At 31.0% G+C, this 27,759-nt stretch overlaps 1 protein-coding gene across 2 annotated transcripts in view; it reads left to right on the forward strand.

Moving 5' to 3' along the window:
• The first annotated feature begins 6,836 nt into the window (after window positions 1-6,836).
• The window catches only part of LOC148300541 (protein kinase C-binding protein NELL2-like), a 92,285-nt gene continuing 71,362 nt past the window's right edge, over window positions 6,837-27,759 (forward strand). For both annotated transcript variants that reach the window (XM_088274634.1, XM_088274635.1), the window contains exon 1: window positions 6,837-6,950. In XM_088274634.1, coding sequence (XP_088130760.1) covers window positions 6,896-6,950 — 55 coding nt within the window. In that variant the 5' untranslated portion in view covers window positions 6,837-6,895. The remainder of the gene's footprint in view (window positions 6,951-27,759) is intronic.

Here is a 27,759-nt window from a genome sequence, read left to right on the forward strand (position 1 = left end):
AATGAATCAAATCCCTGGACTAAATCGTGCATAAAGCACCGCGTAGTATCGACATGGTGATAACACTCTGCTAACTTTATAATTAAGTATCAAACCGTACATTTCGCCTATGAAGTTTATTCTTTAAAAAAAACCTTTGTTGTCACTTCAAACATATTTTCAACTTTTCGAAATTTGAATAGCAAATATGGTTGTCAATCACAAGTAGAATGAAAAATGTTACACAGTATATAAAAAATAATTAAAGCTACGCAAATGATTTATTTCTCTTTACTTTTTTCTTTGACCCCTATTTGCTCTTAGATTGTGCATAGGGCACCGCAATGGTTCAATGATGTGTCAACTTGATCTCAATTATACGAAGGTTGGGTGTTTAGTCCCACCCTTCATATTCTTTGATAAGGGGGTGGAATAAATTTGAAGAGATATATGTAGATAATGTAAATAAAGTAACTCAGTGTGAAATACATTGCAGGTATATGTAAATTAAATTAAGGAGGAATAGTAATTAGGAAAATGGAAATGAAATGTAAAATAATAGCGAAAGAGGTCTATTTTTTCACCAAAGTCCATAAAAGGAATCGCGTGGTAACAAAGTCCTGTATTTATTCCGAATACTTGGCAAATGGATTTTCAGAAAGCAAAACGAATAAAAACTATTAAGAAAGACAAGATTTTCCTCAATTCGATTACATATAGATAAATGTAACAATGTTGCTAAAAAGTAGACGATAAAATAGCGCGGATATCATTCGTTTTTACTAGGTTCTATCTGAGGCCGATAAAATATTACGAGATAGGGGTAAGAGTGCGGAGTACAGCGAATAGGTAGATGCAAGTAAGTACTATGGGGATGAGTCTTTTTTGCAAGTCTGTAAAATTTCCGAACCAAACATCTCGAGACATTGTTATTCGTGTCTTTCTAGTTATGTAATGCGATAGAATACCGAATCGATACCACTGTTCTCGGTCAGAGATTTCGTCTAGCACACATGTACATGTAGATAACATTATTTAAGCATCTATTTTTGTTGTTGTTATTGTTATAAATTCATTGCTTAAGGAAAGAGACAAAATGGATAATGAAAATTGGTTCATTATTAATATGTACAATATAAGTGTTATATTTAAAGACAATATAAAACATATGTAATCCTTCATCTTGTCCAGAAAGGAAAAATCTTAAGTAGAAGAGATTTTTTAAAGCCGTTAAATAATTTATTGTAAGTTGTCAGCGACATTTATCATGAAAGAATTTAGAGACCTTGTATCTTTTCTTGTAAAAGGTAGTCAAGACAAATAAAAATACATAAACAAGACATAGTTAACATTTACGTTTTTAAGATACTATAATTTGTTAGTAAATAAGCCATTCATGTTTTCAGGCAGATAAGTGTAGCTTTTATTTAACGTTTAAGAGAATTCAATTCCCTAAGTTCGTGTAAATTAAAAAAATTGCTTAGATTATTTATAAAAGAGACAGATTTAAGTTCCTTTTTCATTTAGAACATGATCGCTAGCTTTTTACTTTTTTACTTTGTCATCTTTTTTATGTTTAAGTTTTAATTAAAAAAAATAAAATAAAAAATTGCTCACTGAGAGTCAAGTATTTTTATTTTTTTTTGTATTTAATTTAAGTTTTTTGTTTTTTGTATTAACTAATTATACTTAGAAACCTATACCCTTATACCCTGTACTATGACTATTTATTTTGTATACCCACACACAGGCCATGAATTTGTGGGATCTTTTTTTGTATTTATTTTTATTTTTTATAAATATTTTTTGTTTTTGAATTTATGTAATGCAAAAGAATTTTAAATAAAGAAAAAAAAAAAAAAAAAAATTGAAAACCCTGCAGTAAAATTGTTTAAACTAAAAAAGGTCATAAGCCCTATAATTGCACCGAATTATATAATCCCGTTATAAAAATCTTCATTTCTGTTGAGATATCTTTTGTATTAAAATATATTAAATTACCATTATATATGACATGTAATTTGTTATATTGTATGTGAAAGTGTTAATCATATTTCGGTTAGAAAAAGTCGTTTACATATAAAGGAAGGGAATTTTTATTTCATATAAAAAAGAACAGAGTATTTTTACAGTAAACAGATTTCATGACATATCGTCATCTAAATCCTCTCGTATTAATACACTATATTTTTAAAATAATAAAACCTGACATAGTAGGAATACGGCATTTTAATTTACAAAAATGTTTATACCATTATATCTTCTGTTCTTACCCTTACATGTAAACGAAGTTAATTCATTAAATAATCTTGAGATCGTTGCAATTGCACATGACTCCTAAAAACAATTCCTTGGAGGATAAATTCACCTAACAAAAAATTGTATATGGTAATACAAGAAAAAATCCAAAAAATGATCGTATCGGGCGTATTCTAGAATGTGTTTATGATTTGTACAGAATCCCGTATAAAAACCAGAAGGATATTTGCTAAATTACTTTACGATAATTCAATCAAATGTCGCTTCAAACTTGTACGTACATAAACACTTGTATAGTTTTTTATATCTAATACATTTTCCAAAAAAAACAAGTGATTTAGGTGTTTATAAGATATAGTTAAATATTAGTTAAACCAGCCGATGACAGGTCATTGGTTTTGTAAAAACCCAAAAGACTTGTTTCCTCCCCTAAAATTGTTTCGTCTATGTATACATCAATTATATATCTTTAAGGTATTTGAAAATAACTGCTAATGATTTAATACACTTAAAAATGTATTAATAAAACTGGGTTTAATTATAAATAATATTTTTATTTGATCATCTGTCGATGAAAAGGCTGCATTCAAAACATAAAGTATTAATTTAAAACCCAAACTCATTAATACTTTTAACTAAATTTAATAAGTCACCGGTATTTATGAATTGTTACGGAGTATTGTTGACGCCGAATGCTGAACGAAGTTGTGCTTTTGAAATCCAATATCCAAGAATCAAATATCGTAATACTGAATGGTCAAAAAATCTTTTATAATCGCCGGTGATAAAAAAGCTATTTTATTATCTTCTTTATCAAAGAAAACGCCTCCACATTGATGTGTCGAAGGAGTCATATGATATTTTCATGGTTACTGTACAAAAAGCATTATTTATTTTTAATTTGAATTTGTAATATCAAGACAATTTGTTATAACCGGATGAAATAATGAAATGTCTACATTTCTATTATGTTGGGTGAGTTGAAGGATTATGGACACAACATTGTATCCGTAAATAGGCACCCCTTCCTTAATTTCTTATTTTTCTTCATTTCCCGTACTGCCGATAGATCCTTAGCAGTGAATGTTCTGGGCAATGGGTACCTTATGACAACAGAGTTCCCTTTTATCTGCCATAAATGCGTTTTTGTTTACGAGTGATGGTGAATTATAAACATGATTTGATTGTATAGATTATTATTGTAGTTATGGTAGCTATAATTCATTATATTTTAATTACTTTGGCACTTTTTTATAAACTGTAAATAAAACTCAAACTTTTATTTTTCAACAATTTTTATTTTTGGTACATTCTGGTAAGTAAAAACATAGTAAGTACATGCCCATCTCTGAAGATGACAAGGCGCTAGTCAAAACTGGTTGGAAAAAAGTATCTACAAAAAATTTAAGTGGTTAAAAACAAAGTTTAAGTTGTATTTTATTATCATTGTATTTTAGTATACTGCAAGCAATGTATCCTTTTTTACCACATTATTAAAATAACTTTTTTTTTAATTTCATGTATAATGTAGCTTTAATTTATTTATGATTTGTTTTTATTTTACCATTAGAAATATCATCCGAATTTCAAGTTCGCAATATTTTAGATTTTCGAGAAATAGATATCATAGAAAAGAAAATCGACCCCACTTTTTGGACCCTAAAGTGTTGTGCTTTTAAAATCCTCAGTGGGTGATTACTTCATAAAAGCAATACCAAATTTTCAAATTATATATAAAGTTTAACATAATTTATGTTTCAACAAAAAAATGCATTTATACGTTTTCAATTACATTTATTTATCATTTAAGTTACTTTTATTGTACTAATTATTTAAGAAACCTCTCAACTCTGTCCACTATATACACTTTAATGAAAGTAATGAATTGGAAAATGGAAGGACCACCGTATAATTAATTATTGTTACTAAACTCGTAACTTCTAAGGCTACGCGTAATTAATAATCCCTTGTTTGTCAAACACAGAATTATTATTAAACAAAGTATTAATTTACACCTCGTGCGGTAAGGGTTAGGTGTTTAGAATTTAGGGGATGTTTGAAATAGAACTTTACTCAGGGGTAAGTGGAAAGTTTTGTAGTTCAGGCCTAAGTAGAACGTACAGTCAACTTGGGAATACACGTTCTCGTATCTTTGTAAATTGACTGGTATATTTATCCCTTGGGGGTCTGCTAAATATTTTGAAAAGGTAATCGTAGTTTATGAAATAAAACCAAAAATATATTTTTAAGTACTTGTTTTTTTTAAGTGCCTACGTCTGATAAAAACGATGTTTGATAGATGTTCGAATGATGAAATAAGGAAAGAATGTAAGGCTGAGATAAGCATTATCGATAAAATTAAGAAAGGTGTGTTGAGATGGTTTGGACATGTGGAGCGTATGAGTGAAGAAAGAAGGGTTAAACAAATTTATGAAGCGAATGTAATTGGAAAAAGAAGCAGAGGACGACCGAGGAAAACTTGGCACAATCAGGTATGTCAAATACTTGAAAGCGGCCGGGTCAGGAGTCGTAATAATCGTCGGGTATGTATGAGGAGATGCATGAATGTAGAAGAGGCAAAGAATGTTTGCAAAGACAGAGTGGTGTGGCGTTCGATTCTCTCTACCTACTCCTGCGGGGAAGCGGTGTGATGGTTAGTTAGTTAGTTTTTTTCTATGTCTGATATAATATAGCACCATTCATTGATTTATGTCATGAAATAATACAAAATTTTGGCAACAGCAAAAGTTAAATTTTCCGCTCCATAAATAAACCACGTTTTATTTCTCTTACTTGAAAATGAACATAATACAGTATGTTTTTACATTATTATGAAAATATAGCCTATATAGGGGTAGGCTGGAGGTGACTTGAAAGTATTCATGCGAGCCCCCTTTTAAATAGCAATAAATTGGTAAATTTACTATACAAAGTCCCATTTTCGGAAAATACAACCTCCAGGTAACAATTTTTTTTATTTACTTATAATATGCTTTCTTTTCAAAAAATATGTGTGTCTATGGTTGCCATAGGGTTGCCATAAATTCCAGAAATTTCTTTGGGACATTTTTTTTCCTCCGGAGGTTTTTTTGTTTGTTTTGCAGTTTAAGATTTTTCAGAACTGAAAATGTCATTATTTTCGGAAAACTTCCATCAAGGAGGCAAATTGAAGGTGTAATTTTTTGAGGTCTGTAGTTTCAGAGTAGGAGTTTGAACATTGTAGGAAAATCTTTTTTTTAAATGACAAGGTTCTAATGACCTTTTTTTAATGCACTGTATTCTTCTTCTGAACCTTATCCGAACCAAATGGTGTATAGGGAACTGGATCGAATTGATGCTGTATGAATTTATCGTTCATTACATAGAGGCGCGATGAGCAGTCCTGGCTATAGGTATCAGTATTAATTGATGTAAAAAAATAAGTTATTAAAAAAAACAATCACACTTTGTTCACCCTGATCACCAAACCCGGGACCTAATTCACAATAGTATATTACGCTGACCACCACACTACATAGGCAAACAGGTATTGAACTTTTAACGCGTTAATTATTTGTATAGCTTCACCTGAAAAAATACTAACTGGTTTTGGTTTCCTTACTTTTTATGCCTACAGCTAATTATTACAATGTGATTATTGCTAACTAATTATAACGCTGCTACTCTGCAAATATAAGCAAAGAGGATAGAATGCTAAAACTAGTTATATTTCCAAACATGCTTTGTCTCTTCCACATCTATACATCTCCCCATACGAGCACTCTGATTGTACAGACTCCTGACCTATCCACTAAATATTTGGTTTACCTGATGTACTATGTCTTCCTTGGCCTTTCTCGGTTTTTATTCCTGATCTTTTTTTTGCATTATTAATCTACTATACAGTTCCTCTATTATTTATTCACTGATATGCCTAAACTACCTTAACGCATGTTTAATCAATACTATATCAATATTGTTTTTCTTAGAATCGCATTATTTTCATAATTTCAAATTTCCTGTACTTTGTCCAATAGATCGTTATGAGGCCTGGTTTTAGGACTCCATAATAGATTGCTGAAATAGTTAAAAATATTTTATATTGACTTCAATTTGCTAATTTCAGTGCACCTTTCAACTCAAGGAAAAATTATCAACCGAGGTTCGATTCACAAATAATGAAATAAGATTTTTTGATAGTTTCTTTTTTACACGATCTTTGCGCTATTGAGGCTTTCCCGCTTTTCTTTGATAAGTTTATTTAAAAAAAATATCTCGCTGCACTACAATCCGGGTCACGTGCGATGCAGTACGGCTCTGGGCGAGGGGAAGCGCGCGGGGAGGGGTGAGACATACCGCGCGGCAAGGGGTGCGGGAAAAGCCGACGCGGAGGGGGTACGAGCGTCTCCATTTCCCCGAAGAAAATGCACTGACAATAGAAACTACACAAAAAACGAATCGATTAACTTCGAAAGGTTTGAATTCCCCGGCGTTGAAATCTCTTTTTTGACGCGGTGGTCTCGTTTTGCCGGGCCGGTGATCCGTCGGGCGCGGGTAGGCTTCGAGTATCGAGCGCCCGGGTCGCTCGGCGCTCGGCGCTCGGCGTTCAGTCTGCCGCGCCGAGCCGCAGCGCGCGCACGTGCCGCGGAAGCGTTAGGATGCGGCCGCGCTAGGAGATATGCCCGGCCCGCTGGCGCTACTGGCCGGCCTGTGCTGCCTGCGGCTAGCCGCCGGTGAGTCCCCAACCCCTTATCGATTTGTACTTTACTGCTCTCTCGTATTATCCAATACTACCCGCAATAACCTAGCTACACATGTACGAGCTGCACACTGACAACCGACCGACACTTAAGACGTTTAATTAATTTTTTTTAAATTACCCTAAAAGCCTCGTGTTAATATTTTTTTAAATTTTGTTATTTGTTGTACTTTATATATTTTTTTAAATTGTGTAATTTTTTATTTTATTTTTTTTTTTAAATTATAATTTCTTTTAAAAAACATTTTTAAAAATATATATTTTTCAAAGATAAATATTACAGAAATCAACCCCGTTTAAAAGTTGTAAATTACTTTATAAAAAATACAGATATAATTTTAAATTTTTTAAATATTTTTTTTTACACCAACCAAACCTTACTTTAATATTGCATTTTTCTTATCATGCTTGTTTATTTTATAGTAAATATTGTTACATAATTTCTGACAAATTTTTAGGCTTGTGTTTTGTGACTTTTAAAGACATAATTTAAACATTTATTTCTTAAAAATTCATAATACAATTTTCACATTTTATTTATAAAAAAATACCCGTATGTGTTCTACGTTTTCACAAAAAATACTGATTTTGTTATTCTAACTGCTTCACATTCTTCTCCTTTTCATGAAATTCCGCAATAAAAACGTTTTTATGTTTGGGGTAAAAAATCCTCCAATTTCCTTTGCTTTCGTCACTTTTCTTCCGTTGTCACGTTCGTCCTTTATTCGCACGATGACATAAACCTTTTTCGGACATGTTGTTTGGGTGACAGCCACCCCTAATTCTCGCGTCGTTTATATAACATTATCATTCTTGAGTCTTGACACAGAATACCTCGTACAACCCTCATTTTCTTTTTATTTCATTTCTACCCCAGGGTTTTAGTGACAATTCAGAATAAACAGAATTTAGACTTGAATTCTCTCCGCTAAACTTCCAAATTCTTCCATAAATTGTTTTATTTTTATTTTTTATATTGGAATATGATAGATTTCGTCACGTTCACTCAATCATTGGACAAGTATTAATTTTTTAAAATTGTAAAACTCTAATTTCGTCAATTGATTCGGCATTCACTCTATGGTAATATCTATCTTTGGTAAATACCACTATTTCTAATTATTAGCTAGATAAATCTGTATGTAGGGAGTAGCTCGTGTTTACTCAAAGTATTATTTGTATTTTATTTATTTAAATAAAAGTTTAAAAAATATATAAAGTCCATTTTAAAATGATAGCTTAACAAGTATTTATATTACCTATAAAAAACTATTACTAGTTAGATCATGAGATCCAAAACCAGTCATTAGTTAACAAAACTTATCTATTTATGTATCGATCTTTTTTATTTGGAAATGTAAATTACCTGTAATTTAAATATTATACTTTTTAAATTTTACAATATCTATATACCGATAGAATATCAGTTCGTATCTAAGTAAGAATTCAAAATAAAAAAGGTTTTTTTGGGAAAAATCTTCCATATCAATTGGTATCACATTTTCCCGAATACTAAATAAGAAATAACAAGTTCACAATTACTAGTCTGGTCTTGTGTCGGGTTATGGTTCCATGGAAGTGTCATAGACTTCTGAGTCAAAGGTACGTGGTTCAATCCATAGCTTCAGTCCTATTTTATAATGCTAGTTACCTAAGCCTATCTAAGCAATGATTTTAAAAGGAAGATTGTGCTTTATGAACCCAGTGTAGGCAACATTTATAGTAAAAATATTTTCACTATCATTTTTATTTTTAAGAACAACTTCCTGAAAATATGTAAATAACGACAGTCGGTTTCAAAATACTAAACTCCTATATTTTTATATAAAACAAATATTTTTCAATATTTTTTATCGGTAACATTTACTTTTTTGCAATACGGTTTGACGACTGATTTCAAAATGCCAGTGAAATGAATGAAACCTTCAGAAGTAAAACTAAAGTTATCTACGTAGTTGATGTGTTTGTAATCGAGCTTCAGAAAATGAAAGCTACCTAAATGAAATTACGAATTGTAATGTTTGACAGTAATGTGAAAATACTAACGAATATTGATGGAAAAAGTCGCTTCCAAAATTACCTGATTACTTAAACACGATTTGATTCATTAGCCTGGCGGGGTATGAGGAGATACACTGATGGCTAGAATAATGATTATTTACTTTTTTTATGCACATACCTAAGTCTAAATATTCTACAATGAACTTCCTCTATTTCTCCATTAACATCGCGTGTCCACACAACGCACCCTCACTCTATCTCACCCCTATTTTACTTTCAATCTTTTATCATTTTTTATTACGTCACGTATTTTTATAGTAGTCTGAACCCAAACAAATCGATCCTAAACTGTAAAAAAATAGTTTTCAAAAGTTCGAAAATAAATGTATCGACATTTTCTGTTTGATAGTTATGTATTGTACGTTACATATGCATAATTGTTATAATCTGTTGATTTTAACGCAATATTCATATTCAAATATAAAAATTATAATAGTAAAGTAAATTTCAAGTCCTATATCTCAAACGTATGAGAGAAGAATGCCGGAATAATTTTGTAAATGAGGATTAATATAAAATAGTATAAATTTTGACACGAGTCACATTATTAAAAAAAATCATTTTAGAAAACTTAACGTCAGGGTATTAAAAATTGATCATATTTTTTACGTAAATTAAAAAGTTTTCCAGAAAAAAATATATTAGATATCTCAATGAAATAATCGTTTATTTTTAAACGTAAAGATAACATTCAAGAAGTTCATGCATGTAAATAATTTATTTTATAAATTTTGAAAAAACCAGACTATTAATTAATTGCATAAATTTAATCATCATCTACATGTTGTAAATATAAATGTTCATTTGTTCAAAGTCTTTAATCATCTAAAGTTATTCACCTTTTGCTTTGAAAATTTGACACAACTTTGCAATAAAATACGCGCGTGTTTATATGTATATTTGTAACAAGTTAAATGAATGTTTCTTGTTTACCTGGGACAGGGTAAAAATATTTTTTTAATTTTTTTAGTGTAATGGTAGCGCCATCGGTTGCAAATAACTGTAACGTGTGCAATACTAAACATTGCTCATGGTGACACTATGCTTCTTGACACTGCTGTCACTCAGCATTTTTTTTGTTTTTGATTGCATAATAGTTTCACAGATTTTTAATATTTTCTTCGTTTCAAAAGCTCCTAGTAGAAAGTAAATCTACGCAAATATTTTTATTCATACCTATTGACATAACCTACGTCACCATCATATTGATTTTTGTACCTATTGATAAGCGGCGAAAAGCTTTTCATAAATGGACGCGATCATGCAAAGAAAAATCAACCTTGAACCCAGCATAATTAGGTGTCAATTTTCTCCGCTTCTCTTCCTCTAAATTACCTTTGACATGCATCCTCACGAAAACATGCACGGCAACATTTAAGTACCATTTATTTAAGTACCTACCTACCTAATAATGCTTTTTTAAACTTGTGTACCGACCATTATCAGCAGTGTAAATAAGGCTTTAGATTGTAGTATAATGGCACACTTATTCTTTTTTCCTTTGGTTTATACCGCAAAATGATACGTCAACTCTTTCTTTGCTCTGACTCAAAATGACTACTATTAATACACTATCGATAGCTCCTATGGGTCTTCTGCGATATCGCGACTTGTCGAAATCCGGCGCAGGGATGTCTAGACGGCGTCGGAGGAAAATGAATGGAAATTGGTAACATAAATCGAGTTCGAAATGAATAAATTATTACCAGAAAAACACTATTTATCTTTCGACTGTGTAGCGTAATTTTGAAACTAACTAAAACGAACTAAAACTAACTAACCATCACGCCGCTTCTCCGCAGGGGTAGGCAGAGAGAATTAGAACGCCACACCACTCTGTCTTTGCAAACATACTTCGCCTCTTCCACGTTCATGCATATCCTCATACAAACCCGCCGATTATTACGACTCCTTGCCTAACCGTTTTTAAGTGTTTGGCATTTCTGATCGTGCAAAGTTTTTCTCGGTCTTGCTCTGCTCCTTTTTCCAATTACATTCGCTTCATAAATTTGTTTTACCATTCTCTCCTCACTCATTCGTTCTACATGTCCAAACCATTTCAACACACCTTTCTCAATTTTATCGATAATGCTTATCTCAGCTTTGCATTCCTTCTTTATTTCACTATTCGAACATCTATCATACATCGTTTTGTCGCACATTCTTCTGAGAGATCGCATTTCGACTGCATTCGGTGTAATTTTGAATTTGTTAAATATTAAATGAAAATCAAAGTATTGTTAACGATTTTTAAAAAATGAGCAAAAAATTGTAAGTATGCTTAATTTTATATCGACTAAGCAAAGATATGGTCAAAATCTAGACTTTTTTTAAAATGAATTTACCCCATTGTCAACTAAATAAAGAATTTAAGATAACACTCTCCTTATCATTCATCTTACACTACTTCATAACTGCTGGTTTTGGAGTAGCCATTTCATCATCAGGTCAAATGAAGACTATTACCAGACACGTGCATGCCATATAGGTAGAAAAGCAGTGTAACCCGCGTGACCTGATGACAGTAGACCCAGTACCTACCCTAACTTACTAAGCAGTACCTAGCTTACCTTACTCTACTGCCTCTACTGCCTCTACTGCCTCTACTGCCTACCCTAATTAATGCTCTGTGCACGCAATTGACTATTATATTGTATTATATTACCATGCTACAAAGTTAATAATGGTTTCAATTTAGAAAATATTTTCAAGGTAGAAAGTGAGTTAATTAATGTCCAGGTGTAATTATTTTATTGTAAAACCTTTATACTGTAAATTGTTATTGCATCTATTTTATGTAATGTATATAATCTAATAATTTTAAAAAAAACAAATAGTAATAAAATAAAAATTGTATTAACATGTAAGTATTTAGGCTCAACACAGGCTATGCCTAAAAAGGTGTAATACATATAATAAAATAAAAAATATATGTATCTATGAAATAAATAAAAAATATATATACAAAATATATTATCGGCTTTCAGTCATTTAAATTTTCATATTATTTTTTGACATCTCATCAAAGATGAAGAAAAATATGGAAGTCTGGGCATTTATGGGGCTGACGACCGTCATAAGCTGGTTAAAGTGATCACTTTACACACGTGTAACATTCACCAATTCTACCCATTATTGACAACCACACTACTCAAATTCTTGGAAGTTCTATATATATGAACCAATTGAGAAACCTTGTTCTTGAATCACTAGAACTTCACTAGAGACATCTATTGGTGAGATGTAAAGAAGCTTTTTACTAAGCTGAAACTCTTATATTAGTATGTGAGGTCCAAATCCTGGATTTCAATCACACACTTGAGAAACGCCAGAAAATACCATTTTCATTTTTATTATTTAAGCTTATAATTTGACCAGATAATTTATTTACAACATTTTGAGTGTGTCCAAATACTTGTTCACAAAATCTAGATTATCTCCAATTACAGGAGTTATTTTCAGCCCCGTAAATGCCCAGACTTCCATATTCTTCTTCATCTTTGATGAGATGTCAAAAAATAATATGAAAATAACTCCTGTAATTGGTGATAATCCAGATTTTGTGAACAAGTATTTGGACACACTCAAAATGTTGTATTTAAATTTTTATAACCTTGATGATGTAATGTTAGATTTTCCTTAATTCTTATCCTAAGCGATAAGGCCCAACAAGTAATTAGCATGTGGTTCACGCATTTGTCAACTACTTTTAATGTCAGTCTTGAAGATAGTAGTATTTACTTTAAATTTTACATTGTACCATTTTACGACAAAAAATCATATTACTCATAGGTAATTTTTTAATCTTAAAATTATTCATTTTTATGCACGATTTTTTTTCATATGAAACTTAGCTCGATCTTCACATCCTATATCATAGCTTTTAACTTATTGAAATGATAATTTATTCAGTTAATTACGCTCTACTCGTGTATCCCATGCGCTTTTCAAATCAATGCAAACTTAACTCACATCATTTTTTTGACATGTCATCAAAGATGAAGAAGAATATGGAAGTCTGGGCATATACGGGGTTGACGACCGTCATAGGCTGGTTTAAGTGATCACTTTACACAAGTGTAACATTCACCAATTCTACCCGAACCACATTAATCAAATTCTTGGATGTTCTATATATATGAACCAATTTAGAAATCTTGTTCTTGAATCACTAGAGACATCTATTGGCGAGATGAAAAGAAGCTTTTTATTGAGCAGAAACTCTTATATTAGTATGTGAGATCCGAATCTTGGATTATAATCACATACATGAGAAACGCCAGAAAAATATAATTTTCATTTTTATTATTTTAGCTTATTATTTAGTAGAGTAGAATTGGTGAATGTAACACGTGTGTACAGTGATCACTTAAACCAGCCTATGACGGTCGTCAGTCCCGTAAATGCCCAGACTTCCATATTTTTTTTTCATCTTTGATGAGATGTAAAAAAATAATATGAAAAATAACTCCTATAATTGGAGATAATCCAGATTTGTGAACAAGTATTTGGACACACTCAAAATGTAAAGGTTTTTTATTGAACTTTGATTCCTGATCAATATTATTGTATGTATCGGAAAATGTATCGTTTTTCTAGCAAATGTTTCTTTTACATTCGTTTTTTTTACTGAAAATGTAGAACATTGAAGGTATAGACAGATCGGAGATAAGCAATATAACAGGGTTGCATTTTTTAATATTTTTCTATATATGGTATACAATTGGGACAAAAGTAACCGAAAAATTATATTTACCGATATAACTATTTACTATCTCTACGAAAACCACAATGTGTTATTCTCATATCTTATCAGCCCGAGTACCACTTTGCTAAAATCTGAAAATAAATATGTTTACCTAAATTATACGGCAAACATATAGCAAGGTATTTTCTGTAACCTACTCTAAATTCGAAATTATAAATAGGATCATATTACAGAATCAACTACAATAAAATTTAACGACTTTTTATCTTAACATAATGTCTTTAATTTTAAAGTTAAATACTATTGCAAGTTAAAATACCGATTCATGTGTTAATTTTCTATTTCTAATAATTGAAAACTAGAAAACTATCCATCATATCATCCTTCCTTGGTAACCTATTTCCCCTTCCTTTTTAAATCCTTTCCTGATCCCACCTCCTATGACTTCATTGCTTTCATCAATTTACAGTTCATTCAATCTTGTTTTTTTCGCAAATAAGGTTTATTTTTCATATTATTTTTTGACATCAAAGATGAAGAAGAATATAAAATATGTTGCACGTGTATAAAGTGATCACTTAAACCAGCCTATGACGGTCGTCAGCCCCGAAAATGCCACTTCCATATTCTTCTACATCTTTGATGAGATGTCAAAAAATAACATGAAAAATACTAAATAATAAAATAGTATTTGGACACACACAAAATGTTGTTAACGTTTATTTTGTTACACGTACATATGTACTAGCACTATCTACCCTCGAATTACAGACAGCTTCAGAAATTTAAAAAAAAATCCCTAGTCTGTTTTTGGTTGGAAGATATTGTTTCTTGGCAAAAAGCTTGACGATGTACATTTATTGAGTACAAATCAAATAACATAAATATTTAAAAAAAATATTGAAATTTTCTGTGTATATATATATATATATATATATATATATATATATATATATATATATATATATATATATATATATATATATATATACATGTGTGTGTATTATCAAATCCCGTATGCCAAATGTAAGCCGGCAATATATAGCTTTGTATATTATGCGTATAAATCAAAACTGAATAAATTGATTTACACGTACAACAATGCATCAGATAGTGCGCGGAATTACAATTTGTACCCGGAATTACATATTAGCACAGTAGCCAGTATTACGTATCCCAGCAACAAATCATCCCCTTAATACCCAGATTAGGGGTGGCTTACGGCATCCCCTCTTCCCGGAGAGATGTGTTGGAAGGATTACACGAATAGCAGCACTAAATGCCTAATAGGGCCAATAAATAATGTCTCCTGCAATTTGGTTGGCAAAAAAATCTATTTCTCTCCTTTATTACGAATTTGGGTCATTTAATTTTATTACGGTATTTAAAGTAGCTTTAAATTACTTTAAAGGGGGACGTGTTCATTGAATTTGTATAAAATTCAACGCGATTATATTTTACGAAGATGGTCACATTTAAATGATCCCAAATTATTATTACTTTATTATTATTGTAGCTTAATTAGTAGGCATGTTATATTTACTTATTTATTAAACTTCTTTTACATAATAAATGTACATCGGTGGGCTTATTACTAATAAGTAATATCTTCCCACCAACGAAAAAAAGACCATTAAAACCAAATAATAAAAAATAATGAAACCCTTATACGCACCCCAATGGTGCATAGGGCACTGCGTCATATAAACGCAGTGTTATCTTGATCGTTTACACATGAAGAAAAGGTGATCAGCCCTCCGCTTCAGGTACCAGTCCAGGGTAATATTGAATAAATATTACAGTGAAAAAAATTACTTATATTTATTTTACCCCCCTTGGGAATCGAACTCGGGACCTCCAGAATGGTAGCCTATTACACTACGGAGGCGGACAAATTAAAACTAGTCAAGATTTATACCTTAAATAGCTGTTAGTGACAAAATTACTGATAGATAGTGCTTGTATATAAGTGAAAACGAAACAATACTTAAATTAAAATAAGTTACAAAGTTTGTGTTCATATAATTAAAAATGAGAAAAAAGGAGCAAAGGAAGACCGTTAAAAACTTGGCATGATCGGGTATGTCAAATACTTGAAAGTGGTCGGGTGAAGAGTCGAAATAATCGGCAGGTATGGATAAAGGGATGCAAGGAAAAATATTTGCAAAGACAGAGTAGTGTGGTATTCTTCTATCTGCCTACTCTTGCGGAAAAGCGGCGTGGTGATGCGTTTGTTAGTCAACTGAAGTAATATAAATTAATAGGTAATCTCTGATACATAAAATAAAATAAACATGTACGTGTAGTTTCTAATTTATTTATTGATAGAAGTTCATACATAATAAATTAATGATTCCAATGAAATATTTAAAAAGGCCATATGATTTCGATACGATCTGTTTTTTTACGGAGTAAATTCTGTGTACAATAATTCGAATATTTCTATCCCTTGTCGTTTTTATCTGTGATGTTAAATCTCTCAACACAACCTGTCAAATGTAAGTTTTAACTTATTGTAAACGAAAAACGAAGGCCAGCATAATTATAACAATAATGAATGATTGTATCGTATTGTTAAAATATTGAATCATCGATAATGTAAAAGGAATACAAGTAAAAAGTGTGAAACCCTATTGAAACATTTTTCAAATAAAAGCTTATCAAATCGATGGAATCGAATAATGCTCAAGGCATTTGAATTTATAATTCGTTGTAGGGGTTGTACTGGCGCCATGGCAACCTAGAAAACAAACGCTTAAAGCCCAACTCACCAAATAAAGTTCATCGAATTCAGCTGTGCCGGGATTGAAACTTTAAAACAATAAATTATTTATCTACAACTGTTCACACTAAACAAATATATATTTTTTTTAATGTAATTTTTTTTTTGAAGATGATAAGTTTAAATCACTAGTAAACGAGTGGAGGCTTAAAAAAAGTTAGATCAGATTACGTATGATCAAAGTTTAGGTTAGGTTAATGTCGGGTTTATAGAACATAGGTGTAGATTTTGGTATTTTTTCCTTTTGGTTTTCAAACATTTTCAAAATTATCAGGTTTTTATATGTCGAAATACAATTCGTTCAAGTTTCACAGAAAATCAGTGAAACGGAAAGTGCCAATACTGAAAAATACAAATCGATAACTTGTTTGAAAACGCTAATCGTTAGAAATATAAGTCACTTTAAAAATAATAATAAAAGTTATGATAACTTATAAACGCCACTTATATAACGACACTTCTGATTCATTACATTTTAATTTGATTATTTTATTGGTTTCCCATTATTTATTGGTTATGTTAAAAAAAATTATTTATTTATTTGGTTTTTATACTCATTTCAATGAAACCGTTTCACGGTGAAATTAATACCGTATACGTGTAAAATATTCAGTGGGTACTTTGTAATTATAGTTCGTTACCCAATATGCAATAAAATAAAGTATGGTCCTAATAATGCCAAAACAATTTTAAAAGAAAACGTGTACATAACGCCCTGGAAATTCACAATCTTATCAACAAAATAATCGGTCAAACACGCGAGACCTTGTATGTTCAGGTATTCTTGGAGAAACTTTGACTTTTTTCCACTAATTTGTTATGCAAAAGCTATAAAAATACGATTAAACTCTAAGAACGGACTTATTTTTCCAACATAATTATATTGTTTTAGGTAATAAGTTTTTTTATATGCAATAAATACCTACATGTCAAACATTTTATTTTCATCTAAAAAACTAACTAACTAACCATCACTCCGCTTCCCAGCAGGGGTAGGCAGAGAGAATAGAACGCCACACCACTCTCAAGTCTTTGCAAACATTCTTCGCCTCTTCTACGTTCATGCATCTCCTCATACATACCCGCCGATTATTATGACTCCTAACCTGACCACTTTCAAGTATTTGGCATACCTGATCGTGCCATGTTTTTCTTGGTCTTCTTCTGCTCCTTTTTCCAATTACATTCGCATCATAAATTTGTTTTACCGTTCTTTCCTCACTCATTCGTTCTACATGTCCAAACCATCTCAACACACCTTTCTTAATTTTATCGATAATGCTTATCTCAGATTTGCATTCCTTCCTTATTTCACTATTCGAACATCTATCATACATCGTTTTGTCGCATATTCTTCTGAGAGATCGCATTTCGATTGTATGTAGTCTACTTTCATCCTTTTTTTGCCAACTTCACGTTTCACTTCCATACATTAGAGTTGGAACCAGGACTCCGTTGTGCACTGCCAGTTTTGCTTCCGCTGATAGGTTTTTATTTGCTATAACTGATTTCAGTGCACCATTCACTTTGTTCCCAGCATTCACTCTCCTTTCTATACCTTTATTAATCTTTCCATCCCTAGAAAACCTACTACCCAAATATACGAAATCATCTACCTAATGTAAATACTATGTATTCAGTAAATTATTATTTTTACATATTCTTCAAATATAAAAAATTTTAAACTCGGGAATTCTTGGTACTTACAGGGCTTACGACCTGTTATTGGCTTGTTTACCTGATCATCATACACACTGTGCAAAATTCACCATTCTAACCATATTAATATTTTTTTGGTGAAATTATATATATGCATTCTTGAATTGAAAAGATCAACAACATTTTTCGAGTTAAACTTGCCACATCTGTCGTAAAAATAAGTGACTTTGTAGCTACCTTTGAAAAGCGTATGGAAGATTTTTTTCCGAAGTATTTCATAAATGCCTGAAAATTGAATTTCCTCATTTAATTATTATTTTTACCGGTTTTTATTCATAGGATTTTAAGTGTCTCCAATTTAATATCCAAATGTGGTTGTCAATCTAGGGTAAAATTGTGAAATTTAAATTTTGTTTAAATTTGACCATATTTTTAATAACAAATTATTGGGCTCTTTGTACGAAACCACCAGACTTGTATAAATAAAAATATAAATGTTTTATCTTCTTCAAAATCTCAATTCTCTTCAACTTTGCTTTGAAATTTTGGACAACGTTGCATTCAAATACGTGCGTCGTTTTATATATCTGAAGCAAGATTAACCAATATTTTTTTTTTGGCAGCAATGACAGTGCCATCTGTTGAATATTATCACACGCAACACAAATAATACTCATGACGGACAGCGTGCTTCTTGACAAATGCTGACACTTGAAATTTTCAATGTTTCAATTTTTCATAGATTTTTAATATTTTCATTGCATTGTAAGCTTTGTAAAATTCAATAGAAAAAAAGTACTTCCTATTTTCTTTCTTTTCCATTTAACCAACCTGAGGCACAGCAACGCGTGGCCGGGTACAGCTCGTTAAATAAATACAAATTAATCTAAAAGTATGTATATTTAATTTACGCATGTCTAGATAAAAATAATATCACGTCACACTTGATAAAGATTATAATGTAAATAATATATATTCTACTCGAAAAACTTGATTTACAAACCACTCTTCTGATAATAGATAAACAAATAAATTTGAAAAACTCAATTTCAAAAGTTGCAATTTTCTTCATCAATACTGTGTACTAATCTTTAATCTTCTTGCACTTAATATTACATAAAATCAAAAAAACGCAAAGTTAAAGGCGTAAAGCGATAAATTTTGGTATAATTATAATGATAATTCCGAAGCCGGTGATTGTTATCCATCAAAGATGGTACATTTTTCATGTGAAGAGGTAATTCATTCAGGAATTACTGAAATACATATACAATATAAACATTTATATACATTTAAAACATTTATAACATATCGCTCACTCCTTTCAAGAACGCCATAAATCAAAATACTTGATTTTTCAGGAGAACGTTTTTAAAGTTTAAAAATATAATACAATGCATTAAAAATAAATATCAAGCCACTCATTGAACTTTTTACTGGGCAACAGATCTTTTTAGGTAAAACCTGAAGGTTTTTTCTCCATTTGAAAAATATTTAGTATTTTTTAAAAATTATTAAACAATACCTTTTCTTCAAAATGCAAAAACAACACTTTTTGCACTGTAGCGGGTAAATATCAAGTTAAAAATATGCCACTTTTGCTGGGATATAGTACATTTTCTGGGCATTCCGAAAACATGCACAACTGAAAATCGACGATTTTTGATTTATGTCGTTCTTGAAAGGAGCGAGCGATATTACAACAACAACAAATAGAAAATTAATAGAGTGTAATTTGATTTGATTTTATGACCACCCTAACGATGATACTATGCATTACTTATATATGTATGAGTGAAAAAAAACTTTATTGTGCCCCAATAATATTTTTATCGTTGATCAATACAAGGGGTGCGAGATATTGTTCAGTCGCCTTTAAGGCTTCCGTTACGAGGCACTAAACTCGCGTTTGCTATAAAACTCCGCTTAACGACTGCATCGAGGGATTCCAATCCTGAAATGGATATGAAAATGACATTACATACTATGATTCGTTCGGCTATGCAAGTCGTGATGATGAATTATTAAAAAAAACTATGGTAAGTAAGATGTTACGATAAAACATAACTTAGGAAATTATATCTGCAATAAATGATGTTAAAATAATTGCATTAATTGATTCGGCAGTCACTTTGTGGTAATATAAATCCATTTTCATTTGGTTTGTACTTGGTAAATACCACTTTTTCTAAAAATCTATTGTGACACGTGTTTCGATGCATCCCGCATCATTTCACATTCACGTGTCGGGCTGTGGTCCCGTGGTTAGTGTCGCGGACTCTTAAGTCAGAGTTTCTCGGTTCGAGCCCAATCTACCACAATTTGATACCTATTTCTAATAATGAGCTTAGGCTCACAGAAATAGTATGAAATTGAAATATTTGTGTAAATAATAAAAAAAATAATAAACACCGTATGTGAAGCTAAGTCTCAATTTTAAAGCTGTCATCTTGAGACGTTGAAGGATGAAGAGAGGGTAGGAGCTGTTTTTTATATTATTTTATTTTTATTAGTGGGAACATAGACAATATTGGGGAGGTTTTTGTCATTGTCGTATTGTTAATTATGAGTTTATATTTTATTTATGAATTTCTATTATATTCGATTCTTTAAAAATAATAAATAAATCAAATAATAAACATGGGTAGGAACCCCCTCTTCATCCTTTAACGTCCCAAGGACAAAACGCTAAAATTTAGACTTTACTTCACATACGGTGATTGAAAATAATGCGGAATCCTTCGAAACACGTGTCACAATAGATTTTAAGAAATAGTGGTACCTATCAAATAAATCTTTAATTAAAAATGGGTACACATTACCACAATGTGACTGCCGAATCTTTTATTGCAGATGTAAATTCCTAAGTTATGTATTATCGTAACATCTTTATTTACTTACCTGTACCTGAAGTTTAATCCGAATGGAAAAACATAAGAGCACTTACGAGTTCTGAAAACGCGATAAGAAATACTTCTAATACACAGTTTTACTTTCTTTATGATACACGTTATTTGAGCAACGGTGATATAGTCAACGACCTATTTTTTAATCTTTGTTTTACATTCGTTCGGCAAATTCAAGGATATTTTTTGTCATCAACCAAAATTCACGGTCGATGACCCATAATCTTGAACAATCATCAAAGTGTTATTATTCCTATGTACATGATATTCGTTGCATGAATACAAAACATACATAAGTCAAAATATCATTTATAAAGCACGTGTTTTTAAACAAAAACCTTTTTTTAAATTCTTCCGTCCTATAGATCCTCGGATCTGTTTGTTCCGTTATCCGTCTCTTGTGATGTGGACTGCCAACTGTCACACCATCACTTTAGAGGTCTTCCAGGTGATCATCTTCCGTCTAGGTTCTGTTGAAGGGCAATTCAAGCAAGACCATCTTGAATTCTATTGACATGGGTATACCAAAATCGTTTTCGCTGTCTTCCTCATCTGACTATATCATCCGTACCACACATATTCCGTCTTATTATTTAAAATAATCGACCTCTTTTATTGTAATTACCTTATGTTCGAATAAAGGTATATTAAAACGGTAAAACACTATAAGAATAGCTGGACCCCTGGAAAAAATCCGGGCTGGGAGTCCAGAGAAAATCATCGCTTTGCCTACTTAGTGTATACATTTTAAGTTAACTTTGGGACTTTTTTCTAAGGACTTAGGCATTTAAAAAAGTCTTATACATCATATCAAAAAGAAATTATTGTAAATGAATGTCGTTTTTTAACTAATATAAATAGTTTCTTGAATGTTTTTCGCAGATACTTTCTGGCACATTTTATAAACTTTATAAAATAAAACAACTTTGTTTTAACCACTTTTTATTGGTACACTTTATCCAACCGGTTTCGACAAGAACCTTGCCATCATCAGGGTTTATGTTCTAAATTCTAAAACATTTAAATACTCATAGTTAATTACCCTTCCCTTGCCAAAAACTTATAAATAGTGTTCTACACTGTGAAGTTAAAGTGTTACATTCAGTATGTAATCGATACTCATGAGCTATTTTTTACCTTTGCAACGCTTCTAAAAAAGGTGTTATATTATTAAGACGCCACCCTTAAGCAAAATGTAATTGTTCATAAACAAAAAAAAACCTTTAAAAAAATTGGCCCGATCATTGATTGTATTCGTACAGCGACGATGGACATTTGAGTAGTGTCAAAGGTACCGCTTGAAGCGCCCTCGTTCATGTTCAAGTTCCAGGCTACGTGTTTGTTTTCATAATTTATTACCTTGTTTACGTTATGTACTGAAAGGAGTGATTATATCTTATCTGTCAAGTGCCTGCGGCTTCAGGCATGTCACAAAAGACTCGAGCACACGTGTCAGTTATGCTTTAAAGTAACGATGGGTAAATCGAATGAAAATAATCGAGTTGCTCAATTAATCCGTTCATTCGATTAAAATTCCATTCATTAGTTCAAAGTTGTTGAATGATTTTTTTCTGTGCCTTAAATTAGTAGTTTTATAAAATAAATGCAATCGACACGGGAAATCAAAATTAAAACACGCAACATTTACGTATTGCATACATATTTCTAACTTCTTGTATATTTGACATCAAAAACTTAATATTTAATATAATATGTACCTTGAGTTTGTTAATGTAATGACGAAAAGTTTTGATAACTAAAGATGTTCTCATCAACATGTGAAAATTCAAAACCTTTGTCTATTTTCACGTTTTGATAAGAACATCTGCAGTTTTCGAAACTAGTCGTGTTTACATTATTAAACTCAAAAAGTGACTGAAAGAAATCATTTACAAATATTTTTTCTATGATGAAATCATAATGTTATTCCACAAAGTTAAGCCCAAATCAATAAATAATATAAAAAGGCGTCTTCTACAGGAAATAATTAGTTTTTAATTCTATTTCTTAGTGAGAACATCTGTAGTTCTCGCAACAAGTCGTGTTTACATTGATAACTCAAAAAAGGGGTCTTATGCAATATGTAAATAATCATGTTAGTCCACAATGTTAATGCCAAATTAATAAATAAGATCAAAAACTTAAGTTGTACATAAATATAAATCGAGGAAGGTAACGAATGCCATCCTTATCGTGAAACTGAAAAAATAAGTTACACTTTGGTCACATCTAAAAAACGATTTGTTATCAATTTCAATGATTAATAATGAATTGATTATAAAATATCAAAAAATGCGAAATTCGACGATGATGGAATCTGGTGACTTTTCACATTCGTTTAATTATCATTCGAGTTTTTATATTCGATTTTGAAAATAAATAATTTCATCCCACTATTATTAATTGAAATTATAATGAATGTAATCGCTTAATCCAAAGTAATGGAATATTTAACTGACTAGTGATTTGTAAAACAAACATAATCGTTAAGCGATAAATACACGTCAACCGTATACTTTCAACTTGGTGAGTAAACTTAAGTAAACAATTGTAAAATGAAGAAGGAAATTAACAAAGATTTTAATGATTTTTTTGAGTTTAAAAAAAAAGTAATATATTATACGATGAACGATATCGACTCCTGGTTTTTCATTATATTACGATACGGTACCTCTGTTTATGTTTTTTCTGGTTCTTATGTGTTCAATTGTTATTCAATTTAATTGAAAATCAAATACATTTTTAAATTAAATTAATTTTGGCTAATATGTCTTCTTTTAAATAAATGAAAATATAATACTGTTTTTACTCAAGTGTGTTTTCAAATGTAGGATTCTTTTAAACCTTATCCGCATATCGTGTGTCTAAGGTAATATGAAACTTTACCTCCCTGGAGCTCGAACCCGGGACCTCCACCACGATAGCTATAAGCGCTAAGCATCACACTACGGTGGCGGAAAAAAGTGTAAAATAAGAGGGAATTTGAATATTGATCACCAAAAAATTAATTTTTTGCCGTTTTATTATGTATATTTATTAATTTAAACAAATAATAAATATATGTTTCAGAAACGAAAAAGTTATAAAACAAAACATTTTCACTTCTTTCACTTATAATTATTACTTATTTTCCTACGATGAATTCATAATTTTTTCATATTTACTTCCTGAATAGTTCAACAAAAAATATATTTCTAGATTACCATGTCTCCAAATTACAATAAAATGTCTCTTATATTCAGGAAGAAATGAAGCTTTAACATAGGTATGCGTTGAGTTAGAGAGAGAAATTTAGTACCTACCTGACTCTTTTAGTTCGGTAATAGTAATAAAGCGGCAGACATACGGGCTCCTGTATCCTGTTATATAACTCCTTATTATGTCATACATTACGTATCTCCCTTTTCTCATCTTTCTGCTCCTCTGTAGGTACAGCGGTTCCGTTTGAGCCGATACCGCCCAGTGTAAAATTCTCCCCAATACCCTGCCTTCAACGTTATCAGCTTTGAAGGTTTATAAATTGCCTTCTTAGCGGTGAAAAATGATACCGTAGATAGTTTTTCATGCGCGCTAAAAGTTTATGAATATCATTCAAACTTTTGAAACATGTTTCATCATTCAACCTCTATTTGCTGCAAAAAATATCAAGCTGGATTTTTTTAAATATAAAAATTTAGACTAATTTTTTAGAATACATAAGAAAAACTAACTAACTAACCATTCGCAGGAGTAGACAAAGAGAATAGAACTCCTCACCAATCTGTATTTGCAAGCAATGTTCGCCTCTACCACATTCATGCATTTCCTCATACGTAACCGCCGATGATTACGACAACTTGACCACTTTAAAATACTTGATTATGCCAAGTTTTATTCGGTAATTCTCCACTATATTTCTGTTTCTAACTACATTCTCCTCATAAATTTGTTTTACTGTTTTTTCTTTACTCATTCTTTCGATATGCCTTAACCATCTGAACACAGTTTTATTACAGAAAAACAATTGTAATATGGAAAAATGTATTTTGGTTCCTTAGAAAACCTTAGTTTTTATAGAAAATTTATTTTTAAATAATATTCGGTATATTACATATTTTATTCCTACCAATGTTTAAAAAAAGCGTGTTATTGTTGTTGTTCATATTATTTGTTTTTTTTTGTAAATAAATAAATACTTTATTTAACTACTATTGAATTAATCCTGTGCACCTCCGAGTGTAATGGTCAGCACGCTCGGCTACCGTTCTGGAGGTCCCGGGTTCAATTCCCACGGGGGTCAAATATTTATTTAAGTGTTTTTTTCACTGTAATATTTAGTCAATATTACCCTGGACTGGTACCTGAAGCCACCTTTCCTTCATGTGTTAACAATCAAGATAACACTGCATTTATACAACAAGTGCCCTATGCACCATTGGGGTGCGGATAGGGGGTATATATATATATATATATATATATATATATATATATATATATATATATATATATATATATATATATATATATAAATATTGCATTTCCAACCTTGTGTCATATAATGGTTTTCGAGCAAGTGGATATAAAAATAATAAAAAATTATGTGAATTTTACGTAAGAAATACAAAACAACGAAAAAGGATCGTAAGTGGGGGAGGCTTTCAGAGGTTGTCGGACGCGGTGTGAGGAAGATATTGATTCCTCACACTTGATACCTGACACACTAACATCAATCCACAGCCTCTTTTCAAAGCTCCAGCTCAGCGCTTTTATTCGTTTCGAGGGCACGAAAATGGCCCCGAATATTTCTGTTACATTAAACACGGATTTCTTGTACACCTTTTATCAACATCAACCGTCGCGTCGTGTTGGTTCTTATTTAAATATTAATATTTTTTAATTTAATGATTATCTAAGCCAACTTGATTTATTTGCGCATATTGGTGCATAAGGCACTGAAAAAACACATCAAATATTTTATTTTAATCGAAATCAAACATTAAAAATCTAAATCTATGAAAAATTTATGTCTCGCTTTAAAATTTTTATCAGACATCCACAAAAGAACGAAAAAACATTCTTTTTTTAATCATTGAATTTTTAAAATACTTACCTCTTTTTGTATTTTGAAACACCTAATAGTGCAAAATGCACTGCATCCATAAGTGCATTATTTTTTATCGTTAATTACATGGAGACAGTGTAATTAACCCTGCGCTTCGGGTACCAGGTTTTAAAAGCGTGAAAATCACTGATTTTTTTTCTTTCATATTCTTTTTTTTCAAATACTTTGTGGCACATTTTATAAAATAAATCTCAAATTTAGTTTTAACCACTTTTATTTTTGGTTATTATCTCCAACCAGTTTCAACAAGAACCTTGTCAGCTTCAGGGATAGACATGTACATCCAGCACTTGTCTATCCCTGAAGATGACAAGGTTTATGTCGAAACTGGTCGGAGAAAAGTACCAAAAATAAATGTGGTTAAAAACCATGTTTGAGTTTTATTTTTAAAATATATTTATTTTGACTTTCCTGGGAATTTAATCCAGGCCCTCCGACGCCAAAATGCACTCAACACTACACTATGGAGACGGGCATATCATTTACTAAGCAGAATACGTACATATACGTATATAAGTTACAAGATGTCAATAAATTGCCATATTTTTTTATGTTTCTTCCCCCTGTGATTTTTTGATGACAAAATGATGACCAAGAGATATTCAGGTCCTTTGTCGTTCAAAAAATAACGCTGATCAAAATATTGGTATAGATTTTCCAGTTATGTTGGATGACAGCCAAAGTGCTGCAGATAGCATCGGACTGGAGACACCAGAAGACAGCTCTAGAAAATCGCTAAAACCAGTCTAAGTAATGAAAAAAAATCATTTTCGTAAATTCCGTTTCAGAAGTCGAAATCTAATTACCTACCCATGTTTACAAGCATAATATATCTTTATTTTTTTCTTATCAAACCATATTTTTTCTTTTGACTTGTGGCTGCATTTCCTTTTTTCTCGTTAACATAGTCTGATATATTATGTATCGATTTTTAGACAATGTATTGTACATTACTTTTACAGCATTTGGAAGCGATATCCCTTGAATCGATTTTAGATTAACCTATTTCCATCAAATTTTTTATTCGAAACTGTAATTATTAATGATTTCGGTATCGAAAAATAATTACAGTCGTTTTTATTTATTTACTCTAAACACTGTAAACAAGTACGTTTATAGCTTAAGTCGTATTTATAGTAAACAGTATTTTCACATTTGCTCATAATTTTTTTTTTAATTTTAAGTAAAACTATACGATAATAAAAAACAAATAGGCCGGTCCTTGTTTCCTTCATTCTACCTTCATCTAGCTAAAATTATTATTTCCTTTAGTAAATTACCGTCACTATCCACGTATCTAAAAAAATATCGAAAGCATGTGAGGACAAGCCTTATCGGTTTTAGTATGGAGTTTTCGTATTGCGGTCAAAATATAACAGGAATAGTGAATACGAATAATGTACTGAATAACAATTATTAACAAATTATTGCAGTTATCAAACATTTATATTCGTATCTCTCTTCAATATGATAGTAGGTTTTTATAATTAGGTTTTTTTTCTTAAAAGTGATGCTAGAATGAAACTAGGACTTCTGATCTATGACATCGATATTTGCATTAAGGCT

The sequence above is a fragment of the Brachycentrus maculatus genome, unplaced genomic scaffold (assembly GCF_059751285.1).
Source record: "Brachycentrus maculatus isolate JH-2025_06_01 unplaced genomic scaffold, ASM5975128v1 h1tg000696l, whole genome shotgun sequence".
NCBI classification, from domain to species: Eukaryota; Metazoa; Arthropoda; class Insecta; order Trichoptera; family Brachycentridae; genus Brachycentrus; species Brachycentrus maculatus.